This window comes from Peromyscus californicus, unplaced genomic scaffold (assembly GCF_007827085.1).
Source record: "Peromyscus californicus insignis strain IS unplaced genomic scaffold, ASM782708v3 Scaffold_2__1_contigs__length_46816999, whole genome shotgun sequence".
Taxonomy (NCBI): Eukaryota; Metazoa; Chordata; class Mammalia; order Rodentia; family Cricetidae; genus Peromyscus; species Peromyscus californicus.
In genome coordinates this window covers 16,255,590-16,275,590 of record NW_026294540.1, presented here as the reverse complement: position 1 = coordinate 16,275,590, position 20,001 = coordinate 16,255,590, and the positions used below count along the sequence as shown (strand labels likewise).

General features: G+C 44.4%; 1 protein-coding gene across 2 annotated transcripts in view; it reads left to right on the top strand.

Annotated features, from left to right (window-relative positions):
- LOC128120596 (Y-linked testis-specific protein 1-like) overlaps positions 1-19,246 on the top strand; it is a 30,728-nt gene extending 11,482 nt beyond the window's left edge. Inside the window, exons 2-3 of one of the 2 annotated variants that reach the window (XM_052754751.1) lie at positions 12,556-12,694; positions 18,204-19,246. In XM_052754751.1, coding sequence (XP_052610711.1) covers positions 18,281-19,108 — 828 coding nt within the window. In that variant the 5' untranslated portion in view covers positions 12,556-12,694; positions 18,204-18,280 and the 3' untranslated portion in view covers positions 19,109-19,246. Of the gene's footprint in view, positions 1-12,315; positions 12,695-18,203 lie in introns of those variants that run through there. The other variant, XM_052754752.1, reaches the window with a different exon arrangement.
- The last annotated feature ends 755 nt before the right edge of the window (positions 19,247-20,001 follow it).

The following is a 20,001-nucleotide window of genomic DNA, read 5'->3' as shown; positions in this document are numbered from 1 at the left end:
ATCAGTTGCATTTCATTTATTCAGGAATCCAATTACGCCCCCCCCCAAAAAAAATGAAACAATTTTCATGACTCACTGTGTGCAGCCCCAGGAGAAATCAGGACTGCTTGTCCCTAAGGTAGCCTTTATAGAAACATGCTGGCTAAACACCAAATCCCTCCCTTATGATATTAATATTCATTTTCATTTTGTGTTTAATTGTGGGCTTTCTGTTACGTATGTTTATGCATGTGAGTGCTGGTGTCTAAAGAGGTCAGAAGTGGTTGCTGGATCCCCTGGAGTTATAGGAAGTTGTGAGCCTCCTCATGTGGGTGCTGGGAACCGAACCTGGGTCCTCTATAAGAGAAGCAAGTGTTTTCAAGACTATGGCCCACAGAATCAACTCAGAAGGACTCTTGTAGGGGGGTCATAGAGACTGAAGCAACAATCAGGGGGCCTGCATGGGTCTGAGTTGGTCCTCTGCACATACTTTCTGGTTGTGTGGCTCGGTGCTCTTGTGGAACTCCTAACAGTGGGGGTGGGGGTGTCTCTGACTCTTTTGCCTGTTCTTGGGACCTTTTTCCTCCTACTGGGCTGCCTCATCCAGCCTTGACATGAGGGTTTGTGCCTCGTCTTATTGTAACTTGTTATGCCATGTTCCATTGACATCCCTGGGAGGCCTGCTCCTTTCTGAAGGGAAATGGAGGAGGGGTGGATCTGGGGGAGGGGGGGAGAAGGGAGGGATTGGAAGGAGAGGGGGTGGGGTGGGGTGGCGGGGAAACTGCTGTCAGGGTGTAATATATGAGAAACAAACAAACCAATAAATTTTTGAAAAAAGAGTGGCAAGTGTTTTAAACCCCAGAACCACCCCTCTAGCCCCTGAAGAAAAGGTTCTGATTTGGGGTCAATGAGCGAGCAAATGAGAAGAGCGGTTGTGAACTGCCGAGCGCTACAAACAGAGGAAGCAAGGTACAAGAACAGTGTGACAACCGTCAGGGAGCTTTCAGTGGCACATGGCAAGACCCCTAACTGAACGGGGGACACGGGAGACCAAGTTCACGCTGGGGTGGCCCTGGAACACAGAGTGGGGTTACCCCAAATTCCGTGTCCTAATATGGCAACAGTTTCATAAAGCTCTGGGACAACAAAACAAGACAATCATAAATCCAAATTGATTGTATGGGCCTTAGTAGAGAAAAAAAAAAAGCCCAACTCTGGTAGAACTACTATGGGTGGGCAATCTCTACAATCTCCCCTGTTTTTATTAGGACACAATCCCCTTCTCCCAATAGTCTACACAAGGGGGTTTTTCGCTTTTACGGAATAGGCCTGTAAGGATTTGAGCCGCCATTGTTAGTCTTCCTGACGGAGAGGCTATTACCTTTATTACTTGATCTCACTTCTTTCTTAACTTGTTAGCTATAATTCTAAGGTTCTTATCCTATGGTTGAATGAGGGTTTACCATGCCACTGAAGTCCTGGGGGAATCCGACGCCCTCTTCTGGCCTCTGTGGGCACTGCGTACATGTGGTACACAGCCGTGCAGGGAGGCAAAACACTCACGCACACTAACTAAACATAAATAAATATTTAAAAAATAAGATGAATGATTGAGGAAGACATATACTGTCAGCACCTGGCCTCCACATATGCACACACATACACTGTTCATGTGGATCTGCATATATACACACAAGTACACACACCCATATATATATATAGAGAGAGAGAGAGAGATATAGATATATATATATACATATATAGATAGATAGACAGATAGATAGATAGATAGATAGATATGTTGCACAATACTCACATGACACTAGAGAGACAAAAACATCAATAGAAAGTTCTTCACACCTATAGACGCAAATGTGTGTGCCCATAGTGCGTCATTCCTTCCCTTCTGTTTCTCTATATGCTGTATATACAAGTATGTGTGTGTACTAGACAACTTGTATAGAATGAGTGGCTTTGGAGCTCTCAGTCCTAAATGGGTTGTCTTCATCAAATCCTCCCCTCAGGGCTCAGGGGTCAATGTGGAAGAGGAAGTGGAAAGACTACAAGAGGCAGAAGTAATGAATGACTCCAAGGAAACAGTGTCTTCTGGACACAATGGGACTGAAGCAGATATGAACTCACAGAGACTGTGGCAGCATGCACAGGCCTGCACAGGTTCAAATCAGGCAGGGCCCCAGGGTTGAGAAAGGAAAGTGGACATGGGCTCCCACCCTTAACCAAGAAGCTAGCTGCAATTAATACCTGCTTGCAAAGGAAAAATTAGTCTCCCCTAATGGAGTCTTACTAGGTATATTAACCACACTTCATGGTAGGTCCCTGACCAACACAAAAGAAACTCAGTGATATTGTTGCAGATTTTTATCTCACATAGCTTTCTTTGGCCATTTACTTGCTGGACTTTTGCTTGTATATTTTGGGTTTCAATTTTGTGTTTTTGTAGGGTTGTGAGTTTCTTGTTTTGTTCATTTGGTTTTTTAAAGAGAGAAAGAAGGACGTAGCATGAATTGTTAGAAGGTCTTATTAATTAAAACAAATCCGAAGTCAGGTATTGGGGTGAATGCTGAACAATCAGAGAAGCAGAACAAGCCACAGCTACCTCACCTCACCAGTTCCTCAGCTGGTCTTGTTTCCTCAGACTGGAGGCCTCTGAGTCCTCATTCGAATGAGTCTCAGCTGAACTGTGCTGCTCAAAGCCTAAAAGCTTAACCAGCCAAATGCTTCTAGTTTCTGGTCCTCACACCTTATATATCTTTCTGCCTTCTACCATCACTCCCTGGGATTAAAGGCTCACTACCTGGGATTAAAGGTGTGTGTCACCATGACTGGCTGTTTCCAATGTGGCCTTGAACTCACAGAGATCCCAGATGGATTTCTGCCTCTGGAATGCTAGGATTAAAGGCATGAGTGCCAACATTTTCTAGCCTAAGTATCTAGTGGCTTTTCTGTTCTCTGACCCCAGATAAGTTTATTAGGATACACAATATTTTGGGGAACACAATACCACCACAGAAGGACATAGAATTGGGTGGGTAGAGAGGGAGATAGAGAGGATCTGGGAGGAGTTTGGGGAAAAAATCATGATTTTTTTCAATTTTTCAATTTTTTTCAATAAAAAACAAGTATGTGTTGTGTGTGTGTGTGTGTGTGTGTACAATATACAACAAAACACAATGTTCAGCTTTCTACAACTGATTTCATCTGGATGACAAGGCGGTAAACACTTGAAACTTAAATCTCAGCCGTGGTGACAATCAATTCAACCTGCCAGTTTCTACTTAAGCTTGTGATGAAGAGAAATTTATAGCCAATCAATAGTAATGGCAAAGCTGCTTCTGAGCTTTGCACCGAAATTGAGAAGTGATCACACAACCTCCCATGTTGAAGACAACGAGAAGGAAGAGAGGTCAAGACTCCTCCGACTCCCTCTAAACCCAGGAGTGATTGAAGTTCCATTATGCAAATAGCACCCATCTCTCAGAGACTTCTGTGCTCTGACTTGAAAGTAAAGATAAAAGAATAGGACCACACAGTTTGGGCTTTCTTGGGAGTTTATTTCTCCTTGTGGGTTCCTAACAACCTGTCCATTCTTTCCAGGTTTTTTTTTTCCCCAAATGTCCAATTTCTTCCCTGAAAAGATGAAACCACACCATGACCCACTGAAACGCCTACTCTTCAAACTGCCTGACATTTGGTAGTTTACACCAGTTCTATTGTGCACATTTACCCCTCGCTGTGTAACTGATTCAAAGACAGGCACCATGGTGCTTACAGAAGTACGTGCCGTGGCCTGTATTGAAAGAATGCATAAGCACACTAGAGAAAGTGGGAAGTTACACAAGACGGAAGTGAGCCAGAGTGTTTCGTGATTATTTTAGATTTATTTTTACTTATGTGTGTATGTGTGTGTGTGTCTGTATGTGTGTATGTACACCCATGCGCAGTTGCCCCTGGAGGCCGAAGAGGGCATCGGATCTGGAGTTATGGGTAGCTGGGAACCACCTGAGGTAGGTGCTGGGAACTGAACCCAGGTCTTCTGCAAGGACAGCAGACACTCTCAACTGTTGGGCCATCTCTCCAGTCCAACAATTCTTAAATGGCATTATTTCAGTTTCCTATCATTTCAGTTATGAACCATCTTACCGTCCACTGTGCGCTACAATATGTGGTGTTTGTTGCTTAGTGCTGTGTAAAACAACATTGTCTTTTGCCTCTTGCTGGTTTGTGCTGGTTTGTCTGAGGAATGTATAAGTAGGCAATTAAGCTGCTCGGTGCAGACTGGATGCTGAGTGAACAGAAGGACAGAGCATGGGGTGGGGTGGTTGGATGCAGAGAAGCGGAGCGTTGCCCTAAGTGCCTCCGGTCACTGTCTCTGCTGTCTCCACTCTGCGCCATGTGCTTTCTGGGAAGCCTTAGCTGACAGACCCTTCAGCCTCCTCCAAGTCCACCTCTCTGCAGCCCCAGGAGATCATCCTGAATGAACCCCAGTCCCTGATGAGAATTCTCCAGTGCTCATTAGAACCTGAGGAAGCCCCAAATTCTGGATGAGAAACAAAACCAGCCCTCAGTCAACCACTGCCTGATGTCAGGTCCCCTCCATTCTGCCTCCTGTTCAGCACTTTTATTCTGAAATGGTCAATGATCATATTGGATTAGGGGCCCAGCACACTCCAGTGTGACCTCATCTTAACTAGTTATATCTGCCATGACTCTACTTCCAATAGATATCATATCCTGAGCAGCCGGGCATTAGGACCTTGGGGATGAGAGAGGCTGACACATAAGCCAGACACTCGCCCTGTCTGGGATATTGACTTACTTTATTTGATTTATGATAAAAAAAAGAAATAGAAAATTAGAGAAGATTGCCCTAAGGATATATTAGCACTTTCATATCTATAATTCCCTCACATGCCTGTCTCTACATGAGCACCTACTACCTCCAGGGACTCAGATAAGCAAGAATTGATTCCCCATTTCCACACTAGATAAAGCACAGATAATCCCTGTTGAAAACTGTTGAGGTGAGATGTTAGGAAGCCTGTTGGAGACATCAGCTCTGGAAGTCAGAATCCCCAGCCGAGACCTTCAATACAGAGCCTCACAGAGATGGCAGATTTGGAAAGAAGACGAGGTTGAAGGCATAATGCCAGTCTTGCTAATAGAAGAACTGAATATCTGCGCTTCAGAGAGAAGAGGGTCTTCAAGCATCTCTCCCTGGTAGTGCTCCTGAAGGGTTTAGGGGGGAGAGGAGCAGCTGCATCTCAGCCTTGGGGACTGGAGATGCTGAGGGTCCAGGACTTCACAAGCCTGCCCCAGTATGCAATAACTTAGGTAAGCCTGGAGAGTCACCTGCTTCCTCACTTTCAATTAGTCCAAGGAAGGATGCTTCGCTCTGTCTCCCCGCCTTGGTAAAAACACCTCCATTCACGTCATTGATGCACAAGGCCTCCTACGGTCCTCATGGGTTTGGTCCTGATTTAGCTGAGGTGTGCAATATACCTCATTTTGTGAGAGAGAAAACTTGGAAGTTCATTTCTTTAAGTAAAAGCTTTAAACACACACCCCACTTTGTGTACCCATCTCTATTGTGCTAATGGTTAGATTTTTTTTTTCCCTTCCTGGGAATTTAGCTTGGGTTTTTTGTTTGTTTGTTTGTTAGGTTGGTTGGTTGGTTGGTTGGTTGGTTGGGGGTTTTGTTGTTGTTGTTGTTGTTCTTTAACAAAATATGATCAGGAAGTAGATTTCTCAAATAACTAAGGTTTGCAGTCCTCTGAGGTCTAAGCCCAGATAAATGAGATGAATAACGAGCAATATCTCACATACATAGATCTCAATGCCTATTTTCTTGGCTTTGGATGACGCTTAAATTTTGGAGTTTGGGGGAAGGAAAAAACAAAATAGTAGCAATAGTGGCCCATCATGTAGCCTTGTTAAGGTTTGTTTTATTCCCAGTGACAAACGCTCCTCCCACAACTCCATATTTAAGGAGATAAAGAGGTGAAGGAGGTCCATAAAATGGTGCCCTTGGAACCTGAGAGTGACCCTAGTGGCTGTCTTCTCCAGTTTGTACTTCAAATATACCTTGCAACAGCTTATAGCAGTGGTTTTCAACCTGTGGGTCGCAACCCCTTTGGCAACTCTCTATCTCCAAAATATCTACATCAAAATTCATAACAGTAGCAAAATTACAGCTAAGAGGTAGCAATGGGAATAATTTTATGGTTGGGGTCACCACAACGTGAGAAACTATGTTAAAGAGTCAAAGTATTAGGAAGATTGAGAACCAATGAGTCCAAGAATGAGTGTCTAGTTACAGGCCAAGCAAATATCTGAAACAATAAACAGAATATCCTGAACGCCACTAAATATGGGGTGAGATGCAAGCTGGGGAGATGGCTCGGTGAGTAAGAGTGCCTGCTGTGAAATTCGCAGCACCCACATAAGAAGCTGGACACATCTGCACATGCCTGTAACCCACCATTGAGAGGTGATGACAGGTGGATCCTAGAGCTTGTTGGGTGTCCAGGACAAGGAGAACAGTGAGCTTCAGACTCAGTGAGAAGCTTTGCCTCAAAAACTAAGGAAGAAGAGGTTAAAGGAAGACACTTGGGGTCTCCCTCTGTCCTCATGCACACACAGGAATACAGAGAGAGAGAGAGAGAGAGAGAGAGAGAGAGAGAGAGAGAGAGAGAGAGAGAGAGAGAGAGACGCATTAAGACAAATAGCCAAAGAGTTTGGATTTTGAATTTGGGTTTCCTTTGGGCATCTTATCTCCCCTTTTTTCTTCCATAATTTTAGACATCAGACCCTACTCTCTCCATTTTGTTCAATGCAGTGGAGTCTCTAACCAATACAATGGAATCCCAGATGCAGAGTGAAGAAGTTTTGCTTTGCTTTGTTTTGCTTTTCTTTTCTTTTTTTTTTTTTTAATGTCAAATGCCATTTATTGAAGGAGGGAGGAGGTCTTAAATACAGGCTTACAGCACAATGGGAGAACCCCGGAGGGCAGAAGTTCACTACCGATATTTTACAATCTTTCATCTAAGCTGTTAATGCCCATTATGCAGGATACACAGACAGGGAACTTCCCTTAAGCATTCAGGAGGGTGAAACTCAGGAGGGAGTTAGCATAGGGAGGATATCAAGGTCAAGGTCATCAAGCAAGGCAACAGTTACCCAAAACGGGGGCTAGGGCCCTACAGGTCCCCCTTTTACTAATAAATGAGCTTCTGACTTAGGTTGTGTGGGACATCAACAGGTCACCTTACCCATCATGGAGACACTGCAGATAAGCACTGGAGGGCTCCTGTTGCAAATCGCCCTCTGGAGCGATGGAAGGATTCTTCTACTGGCACTTGGAGGAGACCCTATCTGGTATTGGTGGGGGCCCGGGGTTCTGTTTATGTCTTTCCTCAGGACAATGAGATTCCTCTTTGGATTCCTGAGTGCTGAGTGAGCTCTGTGGCTGCTGCTGAAGCCCAACATGGCAGACACCTATTGGGCCTTCATGAAAAACTCTCCCCTTCTGATGCCAATGGGGATTGAGACCCCAATATGGCCAGCTTTGGCAAGCATTAACGTAAGCCTAGGAACTGTAGCCATGTGGTTGGATTCTTCAGAAGGTAATGTATGTTTTGCTTTTCAAGAATCTGCCTCTCCTTGTTTTTGTAGGGTGTTTTTCCCCCCACTTACGGTTTGAACTAGTCTGAGAATCGGCGGTAGATGCTTAATTCAGACAGAGTTTATAGAAGGGATGTGAGTAGAGTGAGGTAAAGGGGACATTTCTGGAGAGAAGTTACCAGGATTTTGCTGCTAAATACAAGTTATTTGTTGACTTGATTTTCAGTCACACCCTGAACCACACTGAATCAAGCTAAAACTCTACATCCAACAGTTTGCTGAGAGGAAAAGAAAACTTAAAAACAAAATAGATCCAAAAAATGAAACCCTAAGGTGTAACGATTGATGGTCTAGAAAGACAGCCACTAGTTAAGCTTTAAAAAAAAAACTCTTATTTGGATATTTTTGTTATTATTTGACAGTTTCATATATTTGTATGAGTTTAGTCACAACCACTCCCTCTCCCCCTCCCTCATCCCCCATCTCCTCTTTCAATTCCCCCTTCCCCCCTCCCTCAGCCCCCTCTCCCATTGGCACCTTATTCTCAATGAGTCCCCCCTCATACTTCATGTCTCCATTTTGTGTGTGACCCCTGAGTTTAATTAATTACATGAGTACAAGAACATTCAATGGAGCGAGGGCAAATTATCTGTGGCTACATCAGTAAAGAGGACAGAACCCCTCCTCCAATAAACGCTGATTGACAAATCATTCCTATGGGAGAGGAGGGGCTTCATGGTCCCTCTCCCATCCATGATGAAATGTTGAGGGGCCCAATCTTGTGCACATGACCAATAGACACCATGAGTTCATGAGTACAATGACTCGATCACATCCAGAAAACATCTGTTTGCTGTCCACCTCCCCATCTTCTGGCTCTTACATTCTTTCTGGCCCCTCTTCCACAGTGATCTCTGAGCCTTGGTGGAGGTGACCTAGCTGCCCTGTTTAGGTCTGAGCACGCCACCATCACTGATCCCTGGCACTCTGTCCAGTTGTGCATCTCTACCCATGGCAGTCAGCAACTTCTCTGATGAAAGCTGAGTGCAGCACCAATCTATCGATATACACATGAATATTTGGAAGGCAGTTTGCCCACATAACTATTTAGTATTGGGTTATTTCGTAGAGTCTACACCTCCCCAACCACAGGTTCTTGACCAGGTTTATAGAACCAGATGTGAAATAGGCCTGGGATCCATTGGTTACCCCATGACAGTCATCCACTATTGTACTAGAAGGCACATCTGGCCTGATATTGTAGCTTGAATGGTTCACAGATGAGTGAGCTCACAGCTGATTTTCTCCCCAGGCAGCCTAGGTAGCACCTTCTTGGAACATGAAGGTTAGCCACATGAAGATGTTTCCATTTCAGTTTCAGATGGATCCTTCTATGACCAGTGACTAAAGTATTGAGTGTCTTCAGCAATATGGTCTTACCACCAAGTTCTGGTGGGCAACCAAGAGCAATAGTATTAGCCTGTATGGTTGTTGTTGTTGTGGTTGTTGTTGTTTTGGGGGGGGGTGTTTTTGGAACCTTCCTGGTCACGGACTTGTAGGAAGACAACCCATATCTGGCATTGAGAGCTTTGTTGAATAACTCTTCCAGTTTGCTTTTCTGTTGCTCTGATAACAAGCACTCACCAAAATCAACTTGAGAAGGAAAAGATTTATTGCATCTTACAGTCCATCATCAAGGGAAGCCAAATCAGGAGATTGAAGCAGAAACCACAGAGAAATGCCACTTGCTAGCTTGTTTCTACACTCACATCCAGGGACCTTTATACAGTCCAGGCCCACCTGCAGAGGGGTGGTGCTGCCCACAGTGGGCTGGACTCCCCTACATCAGTTAATAGTCAAGACACAGCCAAGGCAGATCTGGTGGAGTTAGCTCCTAAACTGAGGTTCTTTCTCCCAAGGTGTGTCAAGTTGACAACCAAGATTAGCCATCACAAACAACCAATGGCTTCCGGGAGGAGCATGACTCATTCATTGAGGGCACCTCCGTTTGAACTCAATGATTAATCTTATTATATATTCTGCGGCACATCATCTTATAACCCCTCTCACCAAACCCATCCTAACCTCATCATCTAAGAGGGAGATGCATTGGAAAGTAAATAAAAGAGAACTGGAGCAGAAAGAAATACTTATCAGAAATAAAAACAAGTGGGAGGCATTACCGCATCCTACGTGCTCTCCTCACATTGTCTGTGCAATGATAATAAAACCATTATGTTCCAGGTACAATAATTTTCAGTGTTACCAATGATATAAATAATACTGCTTATCATTCATAAACCACATTTGTGCTAATCATTTTGATGTGCTTTCCTAGCTCGCTCCTAATGGAGAACTGATGAATTGGAATTGTTCGTTTGCTCATTTACACACGAGGGAAGTGAGGTTTGGATGTTGAGCCAATTTCCCAATACTCTAAGCTAATAAATGGCAGAGAAAGAAAGCCGCCCTTCTGCCTGACTCTGTGGCATGGGCTCATGAGAAATGGAATGCAGAGTTCTTCGCAGATTCCAATGCTCCGTCTATGGCCATTGAACATGGTCTTGGATCCAAGGATTGGGAATAAGGCTCAATTCAGCTGAGCCCCAGCTCAAGATTCCTGCAACAGAACAGCAGAGGATGATAGAGAGAGGGGAGACTAAGCTAAGCATATGTGCATCCTCAACAGATCGTAGAGGTTGATGGGACAAATCCAGGGCAGAGGATCTGTGTGTTGGTTTGTGTGTGGGTGGACAGAAACCCTTGTTGAATTGCCTGCCTCACACTATATGCAACTATAATGAAGGCAGGGCCTGGAGGTCTCTTTGAAGTCCAAGGTTTTTGTTTTGTTCCATTTTTTCTTGTGTGTGTTGTGGGGGGGTATATGTGGGGGGGTGCACATCAGGTGTGCATATTTACATGCATGAGCACGTATGTGGGTGCTTGTGTACCTGTGTGTAGGCATGTTTGTGTGAGTCTGTACATGCACGAGTACAGATGTATAATGTAGGGACTCCTCCGTTTACTCTTCCACTTTATTCATTGAAGCAGTCCCCAGCCAAACCCAGAGTTCACCAGTATGACTAGTCAAACCCAGAGTTCACCAGAATGACTAGTCATGCTGGCCAACTTGCTCTAGGGAACCCCTGTCTCTACCTCCCAGGACTGGAATTATATGTAGGCCACAAAGCCTACTCATGATTTACTTGGGGATCCAAATTCAGGTGCTCACACTAACATGGCAAGTCAGCCATCTCCTCAACCCATCTAGATGGTTCCAAGTTCAAGTCTTGATGTTGGACCCATCTAGTTTTTATTTCATTTCTTTCTTTTTTTGTCATAATATCAGAATTAGGTTAAGATACTGTCAGCTCAGCTTTTTGGAGCCCATTCCCTGTGGTGGGACACCTTGCACAGTCTTCATGCAGGACCTGCCTCAACTGAATGTGCCAGGCTTTGTGACTCCCCATGCAAGGCCTTACCTTTTTGAAGGAGGGGATGGGTGGGTTGGGAGGGAAGGCTGGGGCGAGGGGAGCGGGAGGATGGGTGAGAAGGGGATCTGTGGTTGGTATATAAAATAAATCAACGAATTTCTTAATAAAACAATATATATGGTCAGCTCAAATCACTCCCACTTGTGGAGTCTAAGGGGAAGAGGAACTACTGAATCTTTGTCCTGTAAGGTAACTACCTTGACAGACGAGCTGAAGGATGCCATGTTCCACCTCAATGTGCTGCTGCTGCTGTTGATGATGAGCGAGTCTGGCCAATAAGGGGCTGCTGCTGAGTTGCTTATAATGACAGATAAAAAGCTGAGCGTGGTGGCACACATCTACAATCTCAGTACTCAGGAAGCAAAGGCAGGGAGATCACAAATCCAAAGCCAGCCTGGACAACTAGCAAAATGTCACCAGACAACCACAGCTTTTCTCTTCCTTTCTGATTTCTGTTTCTCCTCTTTCTTCTAAATCGACGCTGTCATTCTGGTTTGGGATGGCTGACTGGACTTTCACTGTGTCTGGAGGTCCAGGATCTCCAAAGCACCTTGGCAAGCCCAACCGAGCGGCAGGCAGTTCTGTTTTGGTTTTTGAAGAAAATTACAACACAGCTATGATGCTGTCTGAAGAGATGGTTCTAAGACAGGATGATGCCGAGAAAACAGAAAAGGCGTGGATCTCGTGGGCCACCCAAGCTAGTTTCCTTACGATGAAAACAATGATTTTTTTTTCATCCAGGGTCTGTGTTGAAAATACAATGCTTTGTTTCCATTTCAACATTGCATAATTTCCATATGGCATGGCTGGGAATCTTTTCTGATATTAAACAGATTATAGCAGTGACAAGTTGAGTAAACACTGGCATTAAAAAGGGTTTTAATGATGAATAATTTAAAAAAAATTTTTTTGTCTGTGGTGCTAAGTTCAGTGTTCTTCACAAACTCTAAAACATAGTCATTTCTTTTTTAAATCATCAAACAGAATGGACCTCATCTTTTCTCAATCTTGGTCTAACCAAAGCCACAAAATACCATTCTTAGTTAAAAAAAAAAAAAAAAAAAAAAAAACCTGCTTGTGTTTCATTGACTTTTTTTCCAATTAGTTTCTTATCTTTAATGTTATTGAGTTGGGGCTCGTTCTTAAGATGACTGTCTCTCATTGAATTAATTCTTTTCTCATTTTCTAGTGTAGATAAGAACTTGGGTTGCTGGCCTGCGACCACTGTTTGCTTCTAATATAAGAATTAGTGTTGGAAATAAAAATTCCCTCTTAGAACCTTTACAACTACACCCCACAAGTTTGGATGTTATGTTTCCCCTTCATTTTCAACACTGCCTATTTTATTTATTTCCTTCTTGACATATGTATTGTTTATGGATGTGGGAAATTCCCTATTGCCTTTTATTAATGACTTCTGCTTTGATTTTTGTTGTGTTAGTAGAACACATCCTGAGAGGCTGGAGATGGAGATCAGTGGACAGAGCGCTCACCTAGTACTCACAAAGCCCTGGGTTCTATTCCCAGCACCACATAAGGCAGGTGTGGTGGGTATACACCTGCGATCCCCGCACCAAGAGGTAAGAAGCAGGAGGATCAGGAGTTCAAGACCATCCTTGGCTACATAGTGAGTTTAAGGCCAGCCTGGGCTACGTGAAACCTGTGTAAACAGATCAACAAACATATTCTACAAGACATCCTTTCTTCGATGTTTACCACATTTTGTGCTGTGATCCCTGAGAGTCTGCCCATCTTATTGGGTGGTCCATGGGTACTCCAAGAAAAAGAGACCATCCTGATGCTATTGGGAAGTGTCAGTCAAAGACACTGGCTGGTGGAGCCCTTCACATCCCAGCTGGCTTTCTGCCTACTTCTGTTGTTGATGAGCTGACCCATATCCCCAACTTTAATTGTAGATCCCCTGTTTTTCTTTTCAGCTCTATCCATTCTTGCTTTGTGCAGAGGCTGTGATGGGTAGTGTTATGAAGCATTGGGGTCTCCTCCTAGTCCACTGAACCTCTCAGCTCAGTATGATATTTCTCTGTAGAAATATTTACTCTGATGTCTACTTTATCAGAAATAAATATGGTGCTCTTTCTCTTTTCATTTTGTTTCGACACAGGGTTTTACTGTGTAGCTGTGGCTATCCAGGAACTTGCTATATAAACCAGGCAGGCATTGAATTCACAGAGATAAACCTGCATCTGAATGCTGGGATTAAAGGAGTGATCACCATGCCTGATGACTTATTTTTTATTTTTTAAAGATTTAAAATTTTTTTTCTGTGTGTGCGTGTGCATACACATGCACTCAAGTGCACCATGTGTGAGTATGGTGCCCAAAGGGGCCATCAGATCCATTGGTGCTGGGAACTGAACCCCAGTCCTCTGCAAGACCAGACAGTGTTCTTAACCACTGAGCCATCTCTCCAGCCCCTTCTGCCCTCTCTCCCATCTCTACTTCACTGTTGAACTTGCCTGGGCACTTTTCTTGAATTCCCACTTACTGTCTGTTTTGATCAGTAATTCCCATTTGGTTTTTTCTTGTTTCTCCTATTTCACTGACGTTGAGTATTTTCTTCTGTTTGGGGAGTTTCTCACAAATGCTTGAACCCTGGCTTTAGGACAGATGTTTAAAATCCTTGAATCATCTTGGTGTCACCATCAAGGAGTTGGTTTTCCTCATCTGCTTTTGATTTGGGGAACGGTCATGGCATGGCAACGATTTCCATTTTAACCTTTATGATTTGTCAAAAAGGTCGGCAGCCCTGGTCTTTTCCACATTGTTTTTTTCTTTCAGCAGGCAGGTACCCTGCTAGGATTTAGCACGTCTTGGCTGTGGGTCCAAGGCTGTTTAACTTTCATAACTTTATGTTGTCATTTTGATTTTTCTGGATTTGTCTAATTGAGTAAAGGGGATTATTCCTCCAAGCCATGGTAGACACACTTCTGAAGGGTCTGGACATATGGAGATGCCCTTACCAATGTAGACGGGTAGTCCAGGGTTTCTGGTCAGAAGAGTCTCCAGCCCTTAAAGGCCAAGGGTCTTCCTAGATCAGGCTTCTTCCTGGGCCCCTCACCTGTGTCTGCACCTTTACGCCATGTCAACTGACTGCCACTGCTGTGTCAAATGGCCACAGACCCTAGACTAGAGCAATACAGTTTTCTTTTACACCCTTCAAAGTGAAGACTCTGAAAAGGGTTCCACTACCTAAAGGCAATGCCTGGAGCTCTTAGATCGGTGGTTTTATTGCCTTTCCCTTTACCTACTGGCCCCTTCCATCTCCAAGGCCAACAGTGAATGGATGGGATGAGTCCCTCCCAGGCTGCACCTCTCTGACCGACACTCTTCCTCTCTCCCACTTAGCGCCCATGTGATCACACTTAGCTCATCTCATCTCCAGTCAGCAATAACAACCTGATTCATTCTGCCAGCCTTGCTTTCCCTGCCCTATGATCTGCTTGCTCACTATTCAGAGGCATTCTCATCCATGTTGTCTTGATAAAACAGAATAACACCGATTGGGTAGGTCTATAATGAAGCGGATCTTACATGACTCCTGGTTCAAGATCTCGGGCAAGGGACCATCAACAGAGGAAGACATTCTTGTTGGATGTTGTCATCTCAGAAGGCATCCAGTGGGCTAAGGAGACAAGAAAGGGAGCCAAGCTCCTTTTCATAATCCAACTTTTCCCATGATAGCAGCATTAATTGGTGTTTGAGGTCAAAGCCTTCTTGACCTGATCACTTCCTCCCAAATACGGTTCCACTGGGGATTAATCTTCAGAAAATTGCTTTTGGGGGGAAAACACACCCAGACCACAGCTAAGGGTGAAGATTTGGACAGCTGTAGCAGTAGGAACCTTAGTCTGCCTACCTCGTGTACCCTTAAGATCTCTAGCCACTTCCTCCTCCATGGTAACCCAGCAGCTCACTGAGTGATGCGAGTTCTAGATGGTTACCGAGATGTACAGAGACTGGACCACTTGGCCACGTCCTGTCACCCATGCCAAGCCATCTGTGGGAATAAGAATACAAATAAAATTCAGAGTGTCTCTAAACTATAAATCCCCAATTTAATCAAAACATTGTTTAGAGTCTATTCCTTGATATTGATGTACCTTAAATGCAGAAATGAATGGCCTTTGTTGTGACATTTTTGCCCATGTTTATACCGCGCTTTGACTATCTCCATTCTCCCTGTTACCCTCTTTGTCCACCCGAACACCCACCCCACTGGTCCCCTTTCTCTTCCTAAAGACCCCCCTTTTATTCAATGTCCTTTACTAGCTCTAAATTCACAAATGTCATTTTGAATTTGGCTTGTTTTATTTCACATAGTGTACTTTCCTGTTCCATCTGTTTTCTGAGAACAACACCCTTCACGCTTATCCGTAGATGAAAAAATACGCGATTGTGTATACACCACATTTTCTTTAGCCATTCCTGCAGTGATTGGCAGCGACGGTTACCACGTGGCTTGTCTATTGTGGGTAGTGTCTAGTGTGACCACCAACACGGTTGTGCGGAGATCCTAGTTAGTTGGTAGTGTCGACATGACACAACCTAGAGACATCTGGGGAGAAGGAACATCAAATGAAGAATTGCCTCCATCACATTGGCTTTTGCCACATCTGTGAGGAATTATCTATTTTTTTGATGGTAGCTATGGGAGAGTCTAGCCCACTATAGATAGGGTCACCCCCCCTAGGCAGGTGGCCCTGGGTTGTAGGAAAAGGAAAGAAAGCTGAGTGAGCCATGGGTTGCAAGCCAGTAAGCAGCATTCCTGATGCTTCCCACTTCAATTCCTGCCTTGAGTTTCTCTCAGTAACAGATTAGTACCTGGAAAGTGTAAAGTGAGACGAATTCTTTCCTCTCCAAGTTGGTGGCTACGATGAGCATATTTTTCTTGTATTTATTGGCTATTGGTACTTCATCTTTTGAAAATTCTCTCGTTTGTTTATGGTTCTTAGAAAATATTAAATGTTTTCTCTCATGGTGTGTGGGGGGGGGGGGTTGGGGGGGGTGGGGGGGTGTTCTCTCCAGGACAATTTTATTAGTCTTTAAAAAATCCCAGGGCTATAAATCTCAGCAGGTGCCTGGAGGAGGAAGATGAAGGGGAGAACAAGGGGGAAATGTCATTTAAGTTAAAACCACATTGAGGTCAGCCCTATGGTGGCCACATAAAGGGGAGGACACACTTAAAACAGAGAAAGAAGAAAAGTGAAGTTACATTCAGGAAAGTGGCCAGACTTGCAAAAGTACCGTAAGTCAGTAAGCTCTGAATATATATATAAATTTAAAAATTTAAGACATTAAAGTAGAAGAGAATTATGTGGGAAGAGGAAGAGGAGGATGGACAGGGCATAGTGGGGACAGGGGAGGATGCTGGGAAGGATCCTTTTGGAGTTCTGAAGAACTTTGTGGCATGAACAATTAAAGTGCCCTCTATAATTTGCAAGCAAATTTCATATTTACCTATATCCAGTATTCTGTCTGCCCATATTTCAAAAATGAAATTACCTCATCTATTTCATCCTGTTTTACTGCATTTGAGCTAATAAATTCCTTGTAACCAGAAGTGCTGGTGAATTTTAAAGGCATTTAAAATATGACTGGTCGATATCGGGTTTGTCATGAGTTTACCCCGACTTTGGAAGCAGGCCCAGGACCTAATTTTTCCTCGCTCTTTGCAAAGGATCCATAATTCATGATTGCCATTGACTTTAATACAAGGTATTTAATCCTGTCAAATTCCAGCTTTGTTTGAATAAAAATGGCCATCCTCTAATTACGGGTTTTGATTAAGATAATTTTGGTGTGTTATCCAGTGGGCTGCCTCAACGAGGCTGGCAACATTTCTGATACGAAGAATGGCTTAAAGATAAGCAAGGGATAGATGAGAGCTAGGAAAATAACCATCAAGTGCGTTGGTGACTCAGAAACCGGAGACTTTATTTGGGGTCTCCAAGCGGCTGTATGAGAAGCGTTTTTAGATCCGGGGTGCCAGACTTTTCTGTAACTAGGGAAGAAACCAGCCGGTGAGGGGGTTCTATGACGTAAGCAGACTCGATGATGTCACAGAGCAGTGGGCGGAGTTTGCGCATCTGCTTCACTAGGGCCGTTAGACCCTTGAAGGTGGGTTCACTATCTTCCCGGTGGTGCGAGGAAGCCAGTTCAGCTGCTTGAACCCCACAGTTCAAGAGGCTTTTGGCGCCTGAACGTTTTCAGAAGACAGAATCTGGACAACTAGGACATTTTCTCTGGGTAAATATGTTTATGAAGTAACTGGGACCTCTGTAGTCCCAAAAAGTTAAGAGTTTTCCTTGAAAACGCTTGTCCTTGTATGTGGTTACTGCCGCCCATGTTTGGTAGCTGCGGGAATGATTGAGGCCGGTCCTTCTTCCAAGTTTATTATCCTTGCTAACAATACCAAACTCATCATTCCGCTAAAATACCAAAGCTTCCCTTTGTCCGGATGTGTTTTAGAACATACAAATTGTTTCTAAATGGCTGCTGTTGCCTAGACCAATGAGTCTTCCTTTGAATTGGGGCTTGTGGCCCTGACTCTTAAAATGGGAGACTCTGAACAGCTTTTATGTAACAAACCTGGGGCTGGATCAGGAGACACAACACAGAGGACCAGTGGACAGGAGTGCCATGTCGCTGGGCAGGAATTTGTGGGTGCAGCCACCTAGCTCGTGGCTTGAGGGTGAAGGAGAGGTGTGGCTATCCTTCTGGCTCCTTTGCTATTCTGCCTTCCTTCTGCTTGCTCAGTTCGGGGACAGGTATACCACCCCACCACCCCACCACCCCACCACCCCACCCCACCACCACCACCCGCCATTATCCTAGCCAGTCAGGGAAGAGGTTCCTCAGCAGAGGCAAACTGCCTGCAGGCAGAAGAAACATATCTCCGAGATTGTTATTCTAAGCTGTAGAGAATCATGTGTCGATTTTCCTATTCATTTCTTCAAACAAAATTACATTTAGATATCCAAACCTGTTTAGCGCTGCCTTCTTCACCTGCCCCAAAGTTCTCCTGGACAAGAGCCTTGGCCCAGCATCCTCCCCTTCTTATTCTTACAGGCACTCGTATGGCAGAGGCGACAGCGTTGTGTCTGGTTTAAGCAGGCGAGTTCTTCAAAGCCAGACGGTGGGCAAGTATGAAGCCCAGGCGTAGAAAGATAGCCACAAGGCAATGGACCAAGAGTGCTGTGGCCCACCGCACTAGGTCTACAGCCATAAGGAAGATGACTCCGAAAAAGAGGGGCAGGCCACCTCTCCAGAATCAGAAGAGAGACAAGCCTTCCCAGGCCCTGGAGAACATTGTCGGCTGCAGAATTTCTCATGGATGGAAAGAAGGTAATGAGCCAGTCACCCACTGGAAGGCCATTGTTCTAGATCAACTGCCAACAAACCCCTCTCTCTATTTGGTGAAGTACGATGGAATTGATTGTGTCTACGGACTGGAGCTTCACAGCGACCAAAGGATTTTACAGCTTAAGATCCTGCCTCAGAAAGTGTCATTCCCTCAAGTGAGAGGCATCCACCTCGCAAGCACCATAGTTGGCAGAGCAGTGGAGCATGAATTTGAGGGCAAAAATGGCTCTCAGGATGAGTGGAGGGGGGTGGTCCTAGCTCAGGTGCCCATCACCAAGGCCTGGTTTTACATTACCTATGAGAGAGATCCGGTCCTATACATGTACCCACTCCTGGATGATTACATTGACGGTAACCTCCACATCATACCCGAGTGTCCACAGGCAGAGGTGATGTCAGAAGCAGACAGCAATGTCTTGATAGGTCAATATGTGCGGTACTCCAAAGGTGATGGAACCAAAAAGATTGGCAGGATCATTCACCAAGTTCTAGCCGAACCTCCCACGCATTTCATCAAGTTCGATGATGACACCCATATCTACGTCTATGATTTGGGGGAAAAAAGATCCTTTAAAGTGAAATTCACAAAGTGTGGGGAGGAAGACATATGACTTACAGAATTGAAGAGAAAAAAATGTTTGTTGTTGTGTTTGCTTCTTTACTTGTTTGTTTTTCAGTGTGTTAGATACCTCAGGGTCTCTGATGACCCCAGTATCTTTCCCAATGGCATTTGTTTTGCTCTAAGCATAAAAATTTGTGAACATGATATGTAGTGTGTAAACACTTTGTTGGGTGGAAGAGATGTGGTATGTCTGGTGGATGGGACATCAAAGGAAGAAGTATGTGTCAACTCAGGCTGTGAACAGTACCTCTAAGTGTCATAGTATGCTAAAAATGGAACAGGACTTAGCTGGTCTGGTCTGCTGGGAGAGGAACTGGAGATGGGGCGTAGGAGGGGGAGAGGACAAGATGGCTGTTTAGGAAGTAGTAGAAAGGGGCCAGAAAGGTAGACTCTCGGGGGAAGGGGGAAGGTTGAGGGAGAAACATACAATTGGGAAAGAGGTGACAGATAACAGAGCGAGGTCTTGGTACTTAAGGGGAAACAGAATAAACTGATCAGAGAGGGACACAAACATAGACTCAAAATCAGAGAAAATTAGGTTTCATTTGACTACTGATTATAGAGTAAGTCATCTTCTCTTAAGATTTATTTTATTGTTTTTAATTATGCAGCTGGGGGGGGGGGGCAGGGTATGGGTACGTGAGTACAGATGACCACAAAGGCAAGAGGAGTCAGGTCCTTCAGAGCTGGAATTATAGGTGGTTGTGAGCACTTAGACGTGGATGCAGGGAAACAAGCTCAGGTCCTCTTCGAGAGCAGGAAGTGCTTTTAACCACTGAGGCATCTCTTCAGCCCCCTAAAGTCATCTTTTAAATAAATCCAACGTTCACACGCAGAGACGAGACCAGGATGAAGGTAAGAAAGGTTGAATCAACGGTGATC